Raw genomic sequence first — 18,545 nt, forward strand, 5'->3', positions numbered from 1 at the left:
AGGACCATGGAAATCACAGCACATAGAAAGGAGCTGCCAATATTCCAGCTATTTAGAAAGTTCAGGTGTGCAAACAGGGAATTTTGTATGCAAAGCATATTCAAATTGACTATAAGTCTGTCAACAGTTGTCACAGCCTCCTAAAACAAACCCAATTTTGGGAGCAGAATTATGCCACTTCTTAAAAGGCAAAGCTAAACTCTAAACACATATATTTCATTTTAGGTGGTACAAGCTAGCAAATTCTCTAGTTTTATCATAGGAGTGATGTGATAGCAGTTTTCCAGTACTTGAGGGGCTGTCACTGAGAAGAGGAAGTCAATTTATTTTCCAAGGCACCTGAGGGAAGGATAAGAAGTGATGGGTGGAAGATCTTTAAAGACAGATCCAACCTAGAACTAAGGAGAAATTTCTGGACAGTGAGAACAGTTAATCAATGGAATGGCTTGTCTCTGGAAGTTATGAGTGCTTCATCACTGGAGGTTTACAAGAAGAGACTGGACAGCCATTTGTCAGGAATGGTATAGACAGGGGATTGGACTAGAAGACCTCCAAGGTCCAAGGTCCCTTCCAAATCCATTATTCTATGTTCTACACCCAAAGCTGCCTCTTCCACATGCAGATTTCTTTCCTCCCTTCCTTTTTTGAATTTGTGTTAAATTATAGAAGAATGCTAGAAGATTCATACTTAGCGCTGTTTCATAATACTGAAAGGTAATTTAAATATATTTTTGTTGTGGCCCACCAGTGGCCTGCGCGGATCGTGGCTGATCCCGACGACGAGGAGGTTGGTGTGGGGTTGCGCCAGCAGCCTGCGCAGCCGGTGCTTGCGTCAGACAGTGAGGAGGCTGAAGAGGATGTGGTGCCAGAGGCAGAGACTCAGCCTGGGCCTTCAGAACCTCCAGAGGCTCCTTCAAGTGGAGAGCGAAGTGGAGGAGCCTCTTCTCAATGCTCAAGCACGCAGGGCTGCCAAAAGGCAGGAGTGGCTACTCAGGAGGAGGAGGTCTACTCAAGAGAAGGGCTTGAGGATAATTGGCCACTCCCTTAGCCTATTTAAGTCGCACGCAGCTAGTGCATTCTTGCTGGAAACAACTTGTATTATTATCAGAGTATTTTGGTTTATCATATCTTGTTTTCTGGGCTGGTTGCCAACTTTTGCGGTTTATTCTTGCTACTTAATAAATTTGATAAGGACCGTTGGTGTGTGTCAATATCCTCGGAAATCCGGAGCTGGGGCAGAACAATTTTACTTTATGCAATATGAAGAAAAAATATAAGCAAAAAGTAACAATAATAATCTTAAAACTCATACCCATCTGACTTCCAACATTCCAAAATTCTTGAGGATTATAATTAGAAGAGTTGGTTCGGATTCCTCTAGGATATATTCTTGTGAGAAATCTGAGAGTATGTTGAACAAATTCATTTGCTATAAAGAGATAGATCCAATACTGCATTATAGAAAGGCATGAAAAATAGCCAGTTTTATAGAACTAAAAAATAAATGTATGGACATGTTCAAAACATTTTGATACTTATTAAGAGCAGATTTAACAGAAATACTGGTGTGAAAATTTTGAATATTGAAAATATTGGTGTAAATCCAAACTACTACTTGATTAGCAACCTTCAATCCATGCCCTTGTATGTTAAGTATTATTTATATTTATAATTGTTCCTTCATTTTCCAAAATTAAACATTAATAATAAAATAATCTAAAATATAATCAAGTGACATAATCAACTTAAAATCATATCTACCTCTATACCTGTGCATAAACACACATTGCCTGAAGAAATATAATATGATCAGTAAAAAGAAAACATTTTATTCATCTCAAGTACATGTTTCAGTTTAATTAGATATTTCTAATTGATTACAGTATGATCCCTCTATGAGGTTATCATAACCAAAATATATGGGCCATCAAATCAATCAGAGACATTCCTCATGCTGGATTCTTCAGATTGTATGTATATATAATTATGTATAGTTATGTTTATTTAAAGAAGAAGCAACTAACAACTTGCTTTCAGTCCAGAGCATAGTCTCACAGCTCCTATTATAGCTTTCTGACACTGTTATTTGCCTCAATGCTATACCATGCAAGCAACTTTACAACAGAAAACAATTTGGCAGGGACGATACTACCTCAATAAGGAGCACATCCTGGTTTGGAATCCTATAATGGTTTTTCTTCAAAATAAAAAGCCCCATTTAACATGCTTTTTTTTAAAGTACAAAAATGTGAGGCAATTTGCTCACAACATACTGTATCAGCAGATTCTATTATGGAAACAGTAGAAAGCTCAAATTCTCGAATACAGCTCATCTGTCTGGAACCCGCAGTGCATTATCAGACATTAATACAACTGAGTGTGTCCAGAAATATTTCACAAGAAGAGTCCTCCACTCCTCTGCTTGCAACAAAATACCTTATGCCACCATACTTGAAATTCTGGGCTTAGAAAACTTAGAACTATGCCACCTTCGGTATGACCTAAGCATAGCTCATAAAATCATCTGTTACAATGTCCTACCTGTCAATGGCTACTTCAGCTTCAACCACAACAATACACAAGCAAACAATAGATACAAACTTAAAGTGAACGGCTCCAAACTCGATTGCAGAAAATATGACTTCTGTTTCTTCCCCAAACCCCAAAAACTTTAACCTTAGACTGTCTACCGTGGACCTCACCCCATTCCTAAGAGGCCTGTAAGGAGCGTGTATAAGAGCACCAGCATGCCTACCGTCCCTGTCCTAATGTTCCCTTTATTTGTATTTCGCTGTGCCCTCAAGACCCTGCTGTTCCACCAGACCGGGCTATCAATGTAATTATTTTAAATTAGGTGTTTTAAATTTTGGGGATTTTAAATTTGAGCCGAAACTATTTAATAATTTTAATTATTTTTAATTGATGTTTACACCGACCTGAGTCCTCCGGGAGAAGGGCGGTATAGAAATAAAATAATAATAATAATAATAATAATAATAATAATAATAATTATTATTATTATTATTATTATTATTATTATTATTATTATTATTATTATTATTATTATTATTATTATTATTCTAAATGCCCAAAATTACCTTTCAGTTTTGCCAGCTTTCGGGCTTTTGCCTCACCAATTGAATTATTTTCATAAAAATGCTGATTTTTTCTTGAATCTTCAAAACTTATAAATTTCTGAGATTTGGTATATATCACAAGTTCCGACAGTGCCAAGGCAATCTTTATTTTCCTTATCTATAAGTAATGAGATAACAAGTGAAGAATGATTTAATTATCTTTTTTCCATCCTATCAACATTTATACAAGGATATCAGGAAATTTTGGTTGACAATTCTTAAGGAGAAAAAAAATACTTCTATTCATATAGCACCATCCCCCTATAATAGACTTTAGCTTGGAACGCTACAGAAGATTAGAATGTGAAATTGGATTTATCTGAATTCAACTTTCCATACCACACTCTCAATCCATTCCAGCACAAAAAAATCTGGAATCCTTTAAAGCCCAATAATCATCTTGGTGTTAACGTTAAATATACGTTTTGTATAAATATACAAAAGGATGAAGGCTATTGCTGAGCACATTGTAAGCCGCCCTGAGTCTTCGGAGAAGGGCGGCATATAAATCAAATTAAAAAAAAAAAATGATTTAAGAAGCACAATTAATCATAACTAATGTTTACTGAGGTATTTATACAAAACTAGATATAGACTAAAAGGATCCTTATAAATGTAAATCTAGTAAGAGGCAGCCCTGCTTGAACTGAAAAGATGGCAGACATGCAGAAGAGATTAAGTTCTGAATCTGGAATCCAAAGTAGTACATTCCTTAAAGTTCATCCCTTAAGCAATAACACAGACATTTTCTAACATTTTTTGAACTTCAAGTTCTTTTTCATACATTTTTCTGTCCATAGCCCTAAGAAAAGCAAAATTGCATTATTTCTGGTAAATGAAAAATAGCAAACCTGCTTGAGATAAATACTAATGTGTGGTTTATAACTGCACATCCATCATACAAACCGACTTTGAAGTTCAAATATCTTCCTTTGAGAACTTTCCTAACATTTGAGGATCAAAAAAGATCTTCAAATGCGAACTAAGAAAGATATATTTTTCTTTGAAAATTTAATTTCACATACATACTTTTTGTTTCTTTCTTGGAGGAGCTGCACTTTTCCAACGTGCTTGTCTTTTCTTAACAAGAGATTGTTTAGGGGTTTTTAGCTCATTATTTGACTCATCCTCACTTGTTTCCTCCTCTTCAAATTCTCCTGTTTGACCATGACTGTCCATATCTTTCCTTTCAAGTGTTTCTTCAAGTGTTCCAATTTTTTTATTTTTTATCATAATTTTGAATTTTAGTGCCTATAAGTCAATATTATTATAGGTTAATAAGACTCCCCATTAACATGTGGGATATACTTTTAATTTCAACAACATTATTGAAATATATAGTACAAAGGTATCCAGCTCCCCTTCAAAATACTTCCACCTGTTCCTCAAGCAGGAGTTTTGAGTCTAGAAGGACCCACAAATTGCACACCTGGTCTGCCTGCAGCAGTCCAAACCCACCCAGAATAAAAGATGGAAAAGTCCCTATATGTAACAGTAACAATTATATTTTAAAAAATGTTACCTCAGGAGAAGGTAATTTAGTTGGTATGGTCTCATCTATTATAAATGTAACCAGCTTGTCACGCAGAATACTTTTTAGATAATCCACCATAACTTCCTGCTGCTTAGGACTACAATGATTCTCCAGAGACAATATCAGAGGATAATCAGAGACCTGAAAATGCAATTTCAAAGTTATTAACCTCTTTAATTGCACAAATAGGAAATACATACAACTAAAATAAGCAATATTGCAATTACAGATATTTTCATTAAGACACAAAAAATACTATGGCATCTTAAAGTAGTCCCAAGTAAGTAGCTCATAGTGCTTCTTCTATAAATGGCTTACTTTCCTTTCAATATAGTTGTCTGCACTAGTGAGAGGAACAAAGCCATCTTGGTGCTGAAGAGACCACACATTCCCTCCTCTTTCATCTATTCCTTTCATCTGCAGTTGCAGACATGGGTTGGAACAGAGCTTTTATTTGGTTCTATTCATTTTAAAGAGGAAAAGTTTCTGCCCAGCAGATTGTTTCATGGTCCATGTAGTAGGTGCCTTTTGTTTTATGCTGCTGAATTCTCATCATTCATCAAAACTCTGAAGGCATGTGGGTAATTAATTAGGAGTATCTTAAAACATCTGGTAGGTATGTCACACATGTACCTACCACAAAGGCATACTTGTCTATCACTTGGATGACGGTCATAAAGCTAATTTTGTTTGTTAATGTATATCCATGATAAACGACAGGATCGTTATTGGGTCCATCCCAGCAATCAATTTCCAGGCACCGGCATCCTTTCATTAGAGCACTTTAAAAAAAAAAATAGAAATGGAGTCATATATTTGCTACTGGGACACTAAAAATGAAAATAATTTGCTGGCATTCTTTGTCTGGTTCAAAGCTAATGGAATTGATGTCCTCTAACACAACTGGGGGAAGGAGTATAAAAAAACTTCCATTTCAAATTCTATCAAAACACGGACATTTTTCCCTCACAAGGAATAATATGTAGGTTTAGGTCATTTAAAATAAATGGAGTTCCTCATTCAACATTGTCATTAAAAGTTTGTTATGACAATGCCAGCTTTCTTTAGCTGCAGTTGTGAGGAAATAGTATCTGGTTCAGTTACACAACTCAAATTAAATTTGTTTCATGAAATTTTGTTAATCTATTTTTGGTAACAGCCAGAGATGTTGCTCCATAGAAAATATATTTTAAGATTCTCATACTACAATACATGTTTTCAGTCATTTTGAAATGGCACATTATAGGGTTATTACTATGGGAAGTTGTGGTTGAAAAATACTCTTAGAAAACACTTATAACAAAAGCACCAGAGATGATTAAAAAGTTGTCTGGCTACAATAGTGCTAAGAACTTCATGTATAAGAAAAATGTAAAGCGTGTTATTTGTAGATCATTTATTTTAACTTGACTAGTTCGCTCAGAAAAATCCTCAGGAAAGAAGTTGAGTTTCTAAAGCAAGTATTTATCTGAAAAAATGCAAAGTGGGCTATCCAACAGTATTCCCAAAAGTTAATGTTGTAGCACAACTGCTGTAGTATACTATGCAAATTGTGCTTCCATAGCTTCTGGAAAGTAAACTATGAATCGCCATTAGGAAACGACTATTGCACTGTGAGCCCCTGAAGGACGAGAGTATTAAGATTTGTACCCCAAAGAAAGGACATAAAACTTGGTCCCATTAATTTCAATGGGTTTTAAAATCCCAACAATGGCAAAACTCATTACACCGCATCATTTCCTGGAATACTTTAAAAGGCAAATGGGGACTCCACATGTTGAATATTTGCCAATTTTGGCTTTAATTTTAATTTTTCATTTAATCAAATATAGCTTTAGAATTTTAGATAATTATTCTAATAGACAATGGTTTTGCTAGTTTTAGTGAATCCATCCCCGGAATAGTACAGAAACCCAATTAAAATATTCCAGACAGGGATTATCTTCACTCAATTTGTACATATCCAGAGAAAAGTGTACCACTTCTGCAGGTACTTTGGTCCACCCTTGAGTTGTTCTTACTGGTATTAAGTTTTTTTCTAGCATTCAAGTAGAATTTGCTTATGTTAACTCAAATCCATTATTCCATTTTCAGAACTCTAAAATGTTTGAAAATAGGTTCTGACTTTCTGAGAAAATCTTTTCAGGTTTTTGTAGAGTGCTCTTGTATTCCCCCTATTTCCAAGAGGTTAAATATTCCCAGTTCTTTCTAGCCCTATCAATCTGTGAATCTTTTCCAGTTTATCTGCATCCTCTTGAAAACAAATTGCCCAGAAATTGACACAGCATTCAAGTGTGTTGCCTTTTTTATAGACATATCACACTGCTTAGTCAGTTGTGCCTGGAATGACACTTGAGCCTGCATAAATATTCACTTGACAATTAATTATTATTCCAAGATCAAATTCACAAGTATTATTATTTAACACCTATAACTATAGATTTTACTTTGCATTTGTCTAAGTTTAATATCATTTTGTTATTTTCAGCCCATTTCTCTAACCAATCAATACTATTTTAAATTATTTTTTGTTTTCTAGGATATCAATTATCCCACCCAATTTTATGAATTTGTATGGAAGAGTTATTATATTTTATTCTAATTTGATAAGTCTTTGCACAACACCTGAATACAATTTTTGAACCAGCTTCAAAATTTTATTATTATTCCATTCAGCCCAGTTTATTACATGAAGTACTTTATCAAATGTCTTGCTGAAGTAAATATATATTATATCTATGGTATTCTCACAGTCTACTGAACAAGCCATGCAATTAAAAATGAGATAACATTAGCCTGACAAGATTTGTTCTTGATAAATGTATATTGTCTTCTGGTAAATACATATTATTTCAAGATATTAAACGATCAACTCCTTTATGATCTGCTATTTGTTATCAGACTAACTAGTCTTCAGTTCATTACATCTATTTTTCTCACTTTTCGAATACAGTACATACAGTATATAATACAGTACATAGAGTAGATAACTACATTTTCTAATTGCCTGGCATTTCATCAGTTTTCTATTATTTGTCAAAGAGAATACATAAAGTTTCTACCACACATCAGCAAATTATTTCACAATGTAATTCATGGTCTTCTACTCATTCAAAGTAGACGTCTTAGTAATGTCATTTTCACTAAACATTTTAGTATTTTTTTTTTTTTTGAAAAGGAGCCTATTTATTTTTCTAGCACCCTCTATACTTCCAGGCTATCAATATCTATTCTTCCTTAGTAACATCTCTCTTATATATGATCTTTTTTGTTTTCAGAATTCTGATTAGCGTTTTGTGTAAGTTATACAGGTAGTCCTTGACTTACAACCATTTGTTTAGTGACTATTTAAGTTACAAAGGCACTGAAAAAAAATGACTTACAATTGTTTTTCACACTTACAACTGTCACTCAGCATCCCCATGGCCACATGATCAAAATTTGGATGCTTGGTAACTGGCTCATATTTATGATGGTTGCAATGTCCCGAGGTCACGTCATCACCTTTTGTGACTTTCTGACAAATCAATGAGGAAGCCAGATTCACTTACCAACCATGCTAATTTAACAACTGCAGTGATTCACTTAATAATTTTAAGTAATAATTTTAATTAGCAATTTTATGATGTTTGTGTGTCTATATTTTTCTTGACTGTACACCGCCTTGAGTCCTACAGGAGAAAGGCGATATAGAAATATAATAAATAAATAAATAAATAAATAAATGAATGAATGAATGAATGAATGAATGAATGAATGAATGAATAAATAAATAAATAAATAAATAAATAAATAAATAAATAAATAAATAAATAAATAAATAAATAAAAACTGTGGCAAGAAAAGTGGCAGAATGGGGCAAAATTCACTTACACCGATCTTGCTTAGCAATGGAAATTTTGGACTCAATTACGTTTGTAAGTTGAGGAATACCTGTATTAGTTTCTTCTATGTCCACTCTTTTTTTTCTAATTGGAATTATTTGCAGTTATGTTTTTAGTATCTCCTGGAATTCTCATTCATCTTGAACCTATTTTTTTCCATTAGCTTCTTCTGAAATGGAATCCATTCAACTTGCTCTGAATTTATTGAAATCCACTTTTCTGAAGTCCAAGACACATGTATCAATTGTATTAAAATTTAGTTTCCCTTCACATTAACAAAAATAACATTAAATGGTTATTTCCTGTTCCTATTGCATCTACTTCCTCAGCTAAGTCTTCTCAAGTAGGAAAGCCAATGGGAAAAAGGAGTCACTCAGATACTCAGAATGAGCAATCAATAGGTCTCAAGGCACAACTCTTGCACTCAGCAGCTATTCAGGAAATAAACTTTTCACCCCTCACAATTTAGTATATAATCCTTCAAAATGGAGTTCAATCTGTTCATTCTTCTTTTTTATCTCTCTATTGAACTCTCCTGGCAAAGTACTATTAGCATTCTTTGTTCACTCATTTTGTCTGACAGAACCCTATTAAATAAGGTACATGGTTTAACAAAAGTTGTTTTAAAGATAGACATAACAGGAAGCCCTACACAATCAAGGTAGTACCACTCAGGTCTAGGGCTCAAACATTTATTATGTTAGCTTTTCTCAGAGGAGACAAAGTAAAAACAGTTTATTAGCAGCAGGATTATTAGAAGTCACAATTGATTCCAAAACAGATTCTCGAGTTATCCTTAGTTTGCTTTTCTTCCCTGTAACCAACCTCTTAAACTCCACCAGGATCCATCCAGAAACAAAAATGATTTATCTGGGGCTACTACAAATATATTCCTACTCTCTTACTGAATCTTTGACAATGTTTAAACAGTTTTACACAACTGGTTATCTGACTCGTATCTTTTGTTTTCCTGTCCTCCTTTAACCCCCTTATATTAGCAATAGCAACAGCATCTAGACTTATATACTGCTCCAGAGCTTTACAGCCCTCTCTAAGTGATTTACAAGACAACATATTGCCCCCAACAATCTGGGTCCTCATTTTACTGACCTCGGAAGGATGGAAGGCTGAGCCAATCTTCAGCCAGTGAGATTTAAACTGTCAAACTATTGGCAACCAGCAGAATTAGCCTGCAGTAATGCATTCTAACCACTGCACCACCACGGCTCCTGCTAGTTGCTAGTTATTTATAACTTTTGATGGTATGCATGTGTTTCATCATACGAAGTGGACACTTCAGAAGGACAACAATATCTTACCTTAGAAAATTAAGCATTGTCAGACCTGATCAATATTTGCAGAAGAAACTGTCCTAAAATCTCAATGCAAAAGTTCTAGGCTAGCATGAGAATAGATGACAAGCAACTTCCATATTCTTGCCAAGAAAATGAGATGGATGCATCCATGTAGGTACTACTAGTCAGCTAGGCTCGATTAATTTTTTTTCTTCCTCTTAAGTGAAAAAATGTTCTGTACATATTGTTCCCAGGCCCAAGAAATTAGTACACTTGGGAGTCTGTCTCAATTATTAACATATGTTTCTTAAACCTTATACTGGCTCCTAAAAATTCTAGGTTTTCAATGTCTGAACAAAGTGCTTGTTCTTTCCTCTTGCTACTAATCTTCTGTGATCTGTTCCTCGGTCCTTCCTTCTGTGCACAGGATTGATCCACATAAATTAAAGAACTCCTGGAATTGAGAAAGCATAGTACAAAACATGGTGCAATTCTAGTTCTCTAAAGAGAAACCCTAGAGTACTATAAGTTCTCACACTCCTTTATTCTCTGATGCTTATTGTTCATTATGTTTAATGGATTTTACCCTAGCATGCTTGGCACAGACTATATGGATTTCCTTGGTGCATTTATATTTTGAAAATGTATATTCTTCTCTTTAAATCAAAACCTGATAGCAACACTAAAATATTTATCTGTCATATTGAATTGTAGTCTAGCTACTTTGCTTTCTGTTTGTGGTTTTCAGTGGGTTTTTTAACGATGTTTTAATTAATGCTTTTGAAAATGAGATTCAGGAAAACAGAAGAAGCTGTTCTACTGAACTACTTATTATATTAAACTAATGATTCAAAATGGATACAAATACCTTGCATAGCCCCACAGGTGACTTGACCCTATTAGCTGATCAGATATGAGGTAGGTGTTGTGTGAGGATGAAATAAAGTATTCACATAGCGGACGGGACATATCCTGGTAAACAGTTCTGTGCTCACTTTTAAATATCGCGCAGTCCTCAGAGCTCACATATCTTATAAATCCTTCAAATGTCATCTCTTTATTTCTCTTTGCTGAAAGCCAGAACATTACAAACACATATATATCTCCAGCATGGAAACAAACAGAATTAAGCACAAACTGAAAATATTCCAGACTAAATATATTAATGTAACATAGAATGTCAGATCACACATGAAAATCTAAACTGTCCTTGCACTCAGTGATGAGGAATTGAAAGTAAATGAATCAATCACATATGATATGTATTTTATATGCTCATATAACTTAATCAACTCACTAATTGAGTGATATCTTTCATGAGCTTTGGCTGATGCACCCTCAGTATCCTTGTTTTGCCACAGTTATTCAGGTTATGCTATAAATGAATTTCTCTCAGAATAGTGTTTGCTGTTCAAATTGATACAATATTATCAGTTTCAGATCAGAAACTACATTTGATATTAGCTAACATACTATGCTGCATACTTGTGTGTGCATTTAGTATATACTGTAAACCAATAAATCCTGTCATATCATTTCCACATGTAAGACTTAATACTATGCTGGGGAGCCTTTCAGAATGTTCACCTGGGCACTATTGTATGGACTGTCATACAATAAGTTAGATGCCCAACAAAATAAAGCACCATCATCTTGCAAGGTCTCATCTGAAACTGTGAAAATGACAAAAGATACCATGATCATATGAGATTTCTACCTCTTTTAATTTAGTGAGGTTGTGAGGAAATGGATGCACCGTGGCTGCACTTGATTCTGTGGCCTGGAGGTACAATTTTGCCAATCTCCAAGTCAGAGAGCATGTCTATTCATATTTTGCCTAGAAAATAGTTCAGTAGGACTCAACTAAGAATTTTAGTCTTAAGTTTCATCCATTTTACTTAATTTTTACAAACACAATGAAACTTAAAACCAGGGGTAGGCTGCTGCTCTTGCAACAACCGGTTCACCCGGAACTGAAAATGCACCCGTGCCTTCCGCGCATGTGCACGGCATCGAAAAACCTGGCAATTATATACGTGATATATGCCAGGGCGGGTGGGTGAGGCCAGCCCTGGTCAGAACTACCAGTTCACTTGAACCGGTCCGAACCGGCAGCAGCCCATCACTGCTTAAAACCCTATCCTTAATTGACTTCTGTCCTCTGATTCTAAAGCAATGCTGCAGCTCTTATTTCCCCCAATTATTGTTCTTTACTTAAAGAATTTGATTTCCTAGTCACTGGATATTTTAACACCCATTCTGTTTTTGACACCTAAATCTCTTTATTTTTTTTCCTCAGGAAATAGCAAATCTCAAACTTGTTCAAAGGCTTCCTTCAAAACAAAATCAGTTTAGCACCATTGTGATTGTTTTGTCTCCTTTCTATCACATATGGCACATATTGATGCAATATAAAACCAATGCAATGTAAATGCCGTATTTATTTATTTATTAAATTTATTTTGTGCCCATTTCACTCTACAAAGTGACTGGACAGAGAGACTCTGGCCCATCTCTATGCATGTACACCCATTTTATAAACTCTCAAGGGATTTTTATCATGAGAGTCCGAGCCTCCCAGGATCAGGGTTAAATTTGAGGTTTCATAGGAGAAGGATTTATTCTACATAAGAAAGGAATTCTAGTCACATTAATATCATGCAATACTGCAAAAGAGCAGACAAATAAAAAACATTTGCTGTTAATAGGACTGATTTTCTAAATAAATCTGTTTGGTAGCATATTAATATTTTCCTTTCTTTAGTTTATAAGAAAAAATTATCATGGATTTATCTATTGGATTTTTTTTAAAAAAAAGGTGTATAACATGCTTCTATTTATATGTTTCATATATTTAATCTTGCTTTTGGGACTTACAAGGTTCAGGATATAAAAATGGACTCTTTAAAAAGATGCAAAAGGACAAATAAAATGAGGGCTTAAGGGTATGAAGTGCATGACTGGCTTTATTTCCACCCAAAGCATACTTTATTTTTATTCTTCCCTTTTGATCCCAATTATTTCCAAGGCTCACTTTCTTAGGCTACAAGTTCTTTAGGAAAGAGTAACTGTATTTTTCAAGGAGGGAACTTTCCTACATCTAAGCCCCTAGGACCGTGATGTCAAACCTATGGTACACGTGCCCCAAGTGGCACGTAAAGCCATGTCGCCCGGCACATATGGCCTTGCCTGTTTGTCTTCTGGATTTCTGGCGCGCATGCACGTGCGATGATCAGCTGTCTTTCGCATGCGCAGCAGTGCTGAAAAACAGTGTGTACATCCGCACTGGCCAGCTAATCGATGGGTGCGCATGTGTGCTAGAACCCGGAAGTTAGGCTTTTCTGGAGTGCAGCCCTGATGAACACACGTGCATGTGCAATGTTTCCAAGCAACCCTTTCGGCACTCGGTGCCAAAAAACTTCGCCATCACTGCCCTAGGACAAGTAAGCTGCAACTAATTAAATGACTGCATTCATTGTTATACATACTTCAAAATGTTAAACAGAACATAGGCTACATTCCTGAAGACAATATACCATATCACACCCTTCTATTCCAAGCAGAATGTATATGCAGCATATGATCTGTTTTTATCTACTGCATCTTATACTGCCGTACTCCACAAGCATGCTGTTACTACTGTTCCAGAAGATCTCTACTATACAAATTGGATGCTATTGTTGCTAAGTGCTAAGAAGCTAAGAAGACAACAGGACTAAATATACTACTTTCAAATGCAAAGGTTAAGAAGGCAAACAGCAATTAAAGACTGTTTCAGTTGGTTAAGGCACGAGGACAGTTTAATTCTTATAACCACCAGATCAGAGGAGACTGGCTTGCTTATTATCTTTCACAAGTATGCTCCTTTTCAGAATCCATTTTTGGCTCTCTTTGCATACTCATCCAGATGCAAAAGACAACTCATATGTGGTCACGTGCAATTATGGGATACTGTACTTAAACTGCCACTATGTAAGCAGAATCTCGCTTTTATCTAGTTTACTCAATGACCCACCAAATTCTGCAAAGTGAAAGACCCAGACATGAATCTGCTCTAGCCACAGAGATATGATTATTTGTATTGAGATCTTAATTACATCCCTTCTGTACAAAAATTGTATATTCCACTATTTTTAATGCAAAAAAGGAATAGAAAAATAATAAAAGCAAATCAAGAAACAATTTATTTTTTTGCTAATGCACAACCTTTATTATCTAATTCCAAAAAATTCAAAATATATATTTTTCTCTCCCCATCTTTGGAGCCTATAAATACAGTCACAAATATATAAACAAATAATGTATTTGTATGCTTGTAGGCTTATAAGGTAATATATTTTCTTCCTAAAATGACTTGTAAGATTTATTGAGTTTACATTAAATTTCTGTTCACAAATTCTTTCTGAACAGAGCACTTTAAAACCAAAATCTCCACTTGAGAAATCCCTGGCAAAACAACTACTATACAATAAGTCACTCCTGGCAAATGGACTAGACATGCAGTTTCATGCTATTTAGCCATGAGAATAATTTAGCAATTTTAGCATTTAATTTAGCAAAATTAATTGCTGAGGCATTTTTTTCTCATAAAAGTGCCATGCAGTGATAGAAGGTTAGCTTTGCTGCACTGTAGTGCATTTCAGTGATTTTGACATGTTTTTCTAAGCTACAGAACAGCGAATATGGGGAGTTTCAAGCAGTATTTTCTGGAATATATGGAAGACAGCAATGACAAAGTCACTTAAAAAAACTATGTGGACATGTCCGTGAAGTTATTAGGAGTCAAGCTAAACTCAGAATCTACATATACAAACACGCTCACACACTATTATACTTAACTTCCTTGTTTATAACCCAGTAATCCCTTAATTCAGGGTGCAATTGGGGTGACTGGATAGAGCTGAGTGTTTACTGGCCGGATGCCCTTCCTGATGCCATGTAGAGTTCACAGCAGATATTTTTTTTCTTTGCGTCCTAAGAGAGAAACATTGCCTCTATCTAAAACTCTCAACCTTCTGAGCGGGAGGCAAGCATCTTCACCACTAGGCCACAATCCACTCACTATTATACCAGAAACCTAAAATAGTAACTAATATGCTCTTAATTTATTTCATTTTTTATTATGAAATGTATATGCCACCCAAGGGAAGACTCTAGGCCAGGGGAGTCAAACTCAAGGACCACGGGCTGGATCCGGCCCGCGGGGTGCTTAGATCTGGCCCACAGTGCCAGTCTGGAAATAGCAAAGGACTGCCCCACAGCGCCTCTTCTAGCAAAAATGGGGTGTGGGGACACACTCCCCCCCCCAACCGCTTTTGGCCTCCAGCGTGGCCCAGGAGGCCTTACAGGCCCAAAACGGGGCCTCCGGAGTACTGCAGGAGGCCATCCTTGACTCAGAAAGTTATAAAAGGGAGGAAAAGTAAAATGTTTTATGTTTCAGGCTTGCAGGATTCTGCCACTAGCCTATGTCAATAATTTATAGTTCTAGTCTTCCTATGGAGTCAGTTTCTTGATCTGGTCTCTCTCTCATAAGGTGATCAACTAGATCAAGTAAATATTAAAAAAACAAAATCACAACAATATACGCCTCCCTATTTTTATAAGTTTATAAAACCATGTCTGCGGAGGTTTGGTTCCATGTCACGCCCACCATGGCCACACCCACCATGGCCATGCATTGGCTCCCAGTTGTCTTCCGGGTGCGATTCAAGGTGTTGATTAACATCTTTAAAGCGCTCCATGACTTAGGACCTGGGTACTTACGGGACCGCCTTCTGCTACCAACAGCCTCCCACCGGCCAGTACGCTCCCACAGGGCGGGGCTCCTTGGGGTGCCGTCGGTCAGACAATGTTGACTGGCGACCCCCCGGGGGAGAGCCTTCTCAGTGGGGGCTCCTGCCCTCTGGAACGAGCTGCCCCCGGAGGTACAGAGGATCTCAGACTTGCGCACCTTCCGCCGTGCCCTGAAGACTTTGTTATTCCAGCAAGCCGGGCTAGCCTAATTTTAACGGTTTTAAATTTTAAATTGGATTTTAATGGGATGCTTTTAATTGTGGGCCAAAGTATTTAATCTGGTTTTAAATTGTTTTTAACTTTTATATTTATGTATTTGATCTTGGCTGTTCACTGCCCTGAGTCCTTCGGGAGAAGGGCGGTATATAATTAAAAATAAATAAATAAATAAATAAATAAATAAATAAATAAATAAATAAATAAATAAATAAATATCTTGTATTAATTCTGTATACTTTGTCCACTTCTGCATCCTATCTTTGTCTCCTTCCAAAAATGTTTAATAAGGCTTTAACAAGCCTCTAATATCTTCACCAGGTTCCTCTGGAGCTATTCTCAGTCTAAACAAAAAGTCTTTCTCTTGAATTCCAGTAGTGCCAAATTATCCAAATCTTTTACCATTTCCATTTCTGTCTTATTTTCCAAAATTTCAATTTTTTTTCTTTAATCTGTTTAACTTCTCCATTCATCTGTATTTCAGATTATTTCAATTTTTGTTCATTTTTTCTTCCATATTTGCAAATCTTTCCATTCTCTTTTCTAGTGAAATCAGATCACTTTTATTTGATGCAGTCAGATGCATTTACCCCAGTCACTAATACTATAACTAATGAAATTCTTCCCCATGTTTATAAATATATTTTGTAAAACCTCTGCCACTATTCCTTTTTCTGTTATTTGCATATAACCATGATCTCCTCCTGTTATTTTGCTGACTTTTTTAATAGTAACCATTTGTCTTTTAATTCTCAATCCAGAAATGAGAAATAGACAATAAAGAGAGGCTTTTTTCCTTAAGTCTTAAACTTTTTAATCCCTTTAGCATTGTATACTTCTATATGTGGTATTTTACAGCTTCGTTTCTTTGTCTCTTTAATTATGGAAATCATCCAATCCTCCTTTATAACAAGTTTAAATAATATTTATAGGAATATATTATTATATTTAATTAGTTCAAAAGTACTTCTATAAACAATATTCCAAATTCAACAGTTCCTGTAATCTATTTTAAACTTTCTTGGTTTCCTTTCTTGGCAAAGTTTTAATTATTTTTTTATATCCATATCATTATTTCTTTACTTTTACATTAATACTTCAAGTTGAAGGTACACTGAGTAGGTGGTTTAGGTGTTCTGCTGGTCTGAAAATCCCTATCACTGAAAAAATTGTCTCACTCTAATGTTCTTTAGAAAGAGGAATGAATGAATTCAATGTACTTTAAGCAGCATCTGCTTGAAGCTGTGAGCCTGATCTTTCTTTCTTGGCTTCCAGCTTTGTATCTGCAAACTGTCCAGAGAGTCCACCTTACTCATGAAGAACTGCCTACTGGAGTACAGGAGCCAATCACAAGGCTTCACCTCATCTAGAAAAATTCTGCAGGTCTGCGCTCATGGCTTGGCCACTATTCTCTACCTCAGTTTGCCTTGCCCCAATCTCAAAGGACTCTGGAGAATATCCAACTTCAATAAAACAAAACCAAACATATACACTAATAGGCAAATCTGAACAATATCAACGAATAAAAAAATATTACACAAAGCAAAATCCAAATAAAACATCAGCCTGGCACCTAGAATCACTATTTTCTCAGAATCACTATTTTATACCACCCAGGAATATTAATGAAGGGTGGCCTCAAACTACAAACTAAAGTTGTAAAAGGGGGGAGGGGGAGATAGATAGTTCAATTAGTTCTAAGTGTTAATGGCCACATTCATTAATAGCTAAATGTTTCATATTATTTTCTACATGGCATGACATACACACAGTGTAATACTCCAGGTAAGTAGGCTTATATAAGTGAGACTAGTCCTGTTTTCCCTAAGTGCTGTATCAATTCAGAATAGTAAACTAATTACAGCTGTCATTTATACTTTCAGAGCCAATAAGAGGATTATTCAGTGTTTCTGGATGAACACTACCCCATTCAATTCCATTTTACTTTATTTTATTACGTTTAATTCCTCCTCTTTCTCACTCTTGTATTATCATTAATCAGTAAGATTATAAAATTAATACATATGTTATGAAAGGTATAACAATATGCATAAATCTCAGCCCAAGTGCAGCTAAAGATTCCTTTCTTTCCTTCTTTTCCTGGCTCCTTGATTTGAAATTGTCCACGTATTAGTATATCCTCCAACCTTAATTTATTAGATTTACCTTATGCCTATTGTATAGAAACTCAGGGCAGCATACATAATGTTGCCTTCTCCTATCTATCCCCATAAAATCACCCCTCTCTCTGTGTGAGAGAGAGAGAGATGGACTGACCCAAACTGTGGGAAGTACCAAAAAAAATACAGTAAACCTGCTCCTTTGGTAGCTGGTAACAAAGGATTAGATGCCATTCATACACAAGTTTGAAAACAAAGAAGCAAACAAAAATCCAAACATATTGTGTTCAAACATGTTTTGGACTTTAAAATGTTTTTTTTTAAAAAAAATCAACCCAGAGAGTAATATCAATTAGAGATCAACGAAATACTCCATGTGTTTTTATTAATTAGTTATTACAGGGTTAGGAAATTTGTGGTCAAAGAAACACTGATATTGAAGCTTTGACCATTGGACAGACAGCCTGAAATACCCAAGGTTTAATTTTGTTGTATGTGTGAATGGCACCCAATCAGCCATCACTATCTTATCTGCATCTTAAATTTTTATGAAGTGTATGTCAGGT

At 35.5% G+C, this 18,545-nt stretch overlaps 1 protein-coding gene across 1 annotated transcript in view; it reads right to left on the reverse strand.

Annotated features, from left to right (window-relative positions):
- LOC139319857 (1-phosphatidylinositol 4,5-bisphosphate phosphodiesterase zeta-1-like) overlaps window positions 1–18,545 on the reverse strand; it is a 195,660-nt gene that overhangs the window by 12,225 nt on the left and 164,890 nt on the right. The window contains exons 5-10 of the mRNA XM_070947906.1: window positions 10,719–10,920; window positions 5,309–5,453; window positions 4,660–4,812; window positions 4,167–4,388; window positions 3,099–3,255; window positions 1,313–1,429 (exon numbers count right to left, since the gene is read on the reverse strand). Of these exons, the coding sequence (XP_070804007.1) occupies window positions 1,313–1,429; window positions 3,099–3,255; window positions 4,167–4,388; window positions 4,660–4,812; window positions 5,309–5,453; window positions 10,719–10,920 (996 nt within the window). The remainder of the gene's footprint in view (window positions 1–1,312; window positions 1,430–3,098; window positions 3,256–4,166; window positions 4,389–4,659; window positions 4,813–5,308; window positions 5,454–10,718; window positions 10,921–18,545) is intronic.

The sequence above is a fragment of the Pituophis catenifer genome, unplaced genomic scaffold (assembly GCF_029215685.1).
Source record: "Pituophis catenifer annectens isolate HBS135680 unplaced genomic scaffold, rPitCat1.0.hap2 SCAF_7, whole genome shotgun sequence".
In the NCBI taxonomy this organism is placed as follows: domain Eukaryota; kingdom Metazoa; phylum Chordata; class Lepidosauria; order Squamata; family Colubridae; genus Pituophis; species Pituophis catenifer.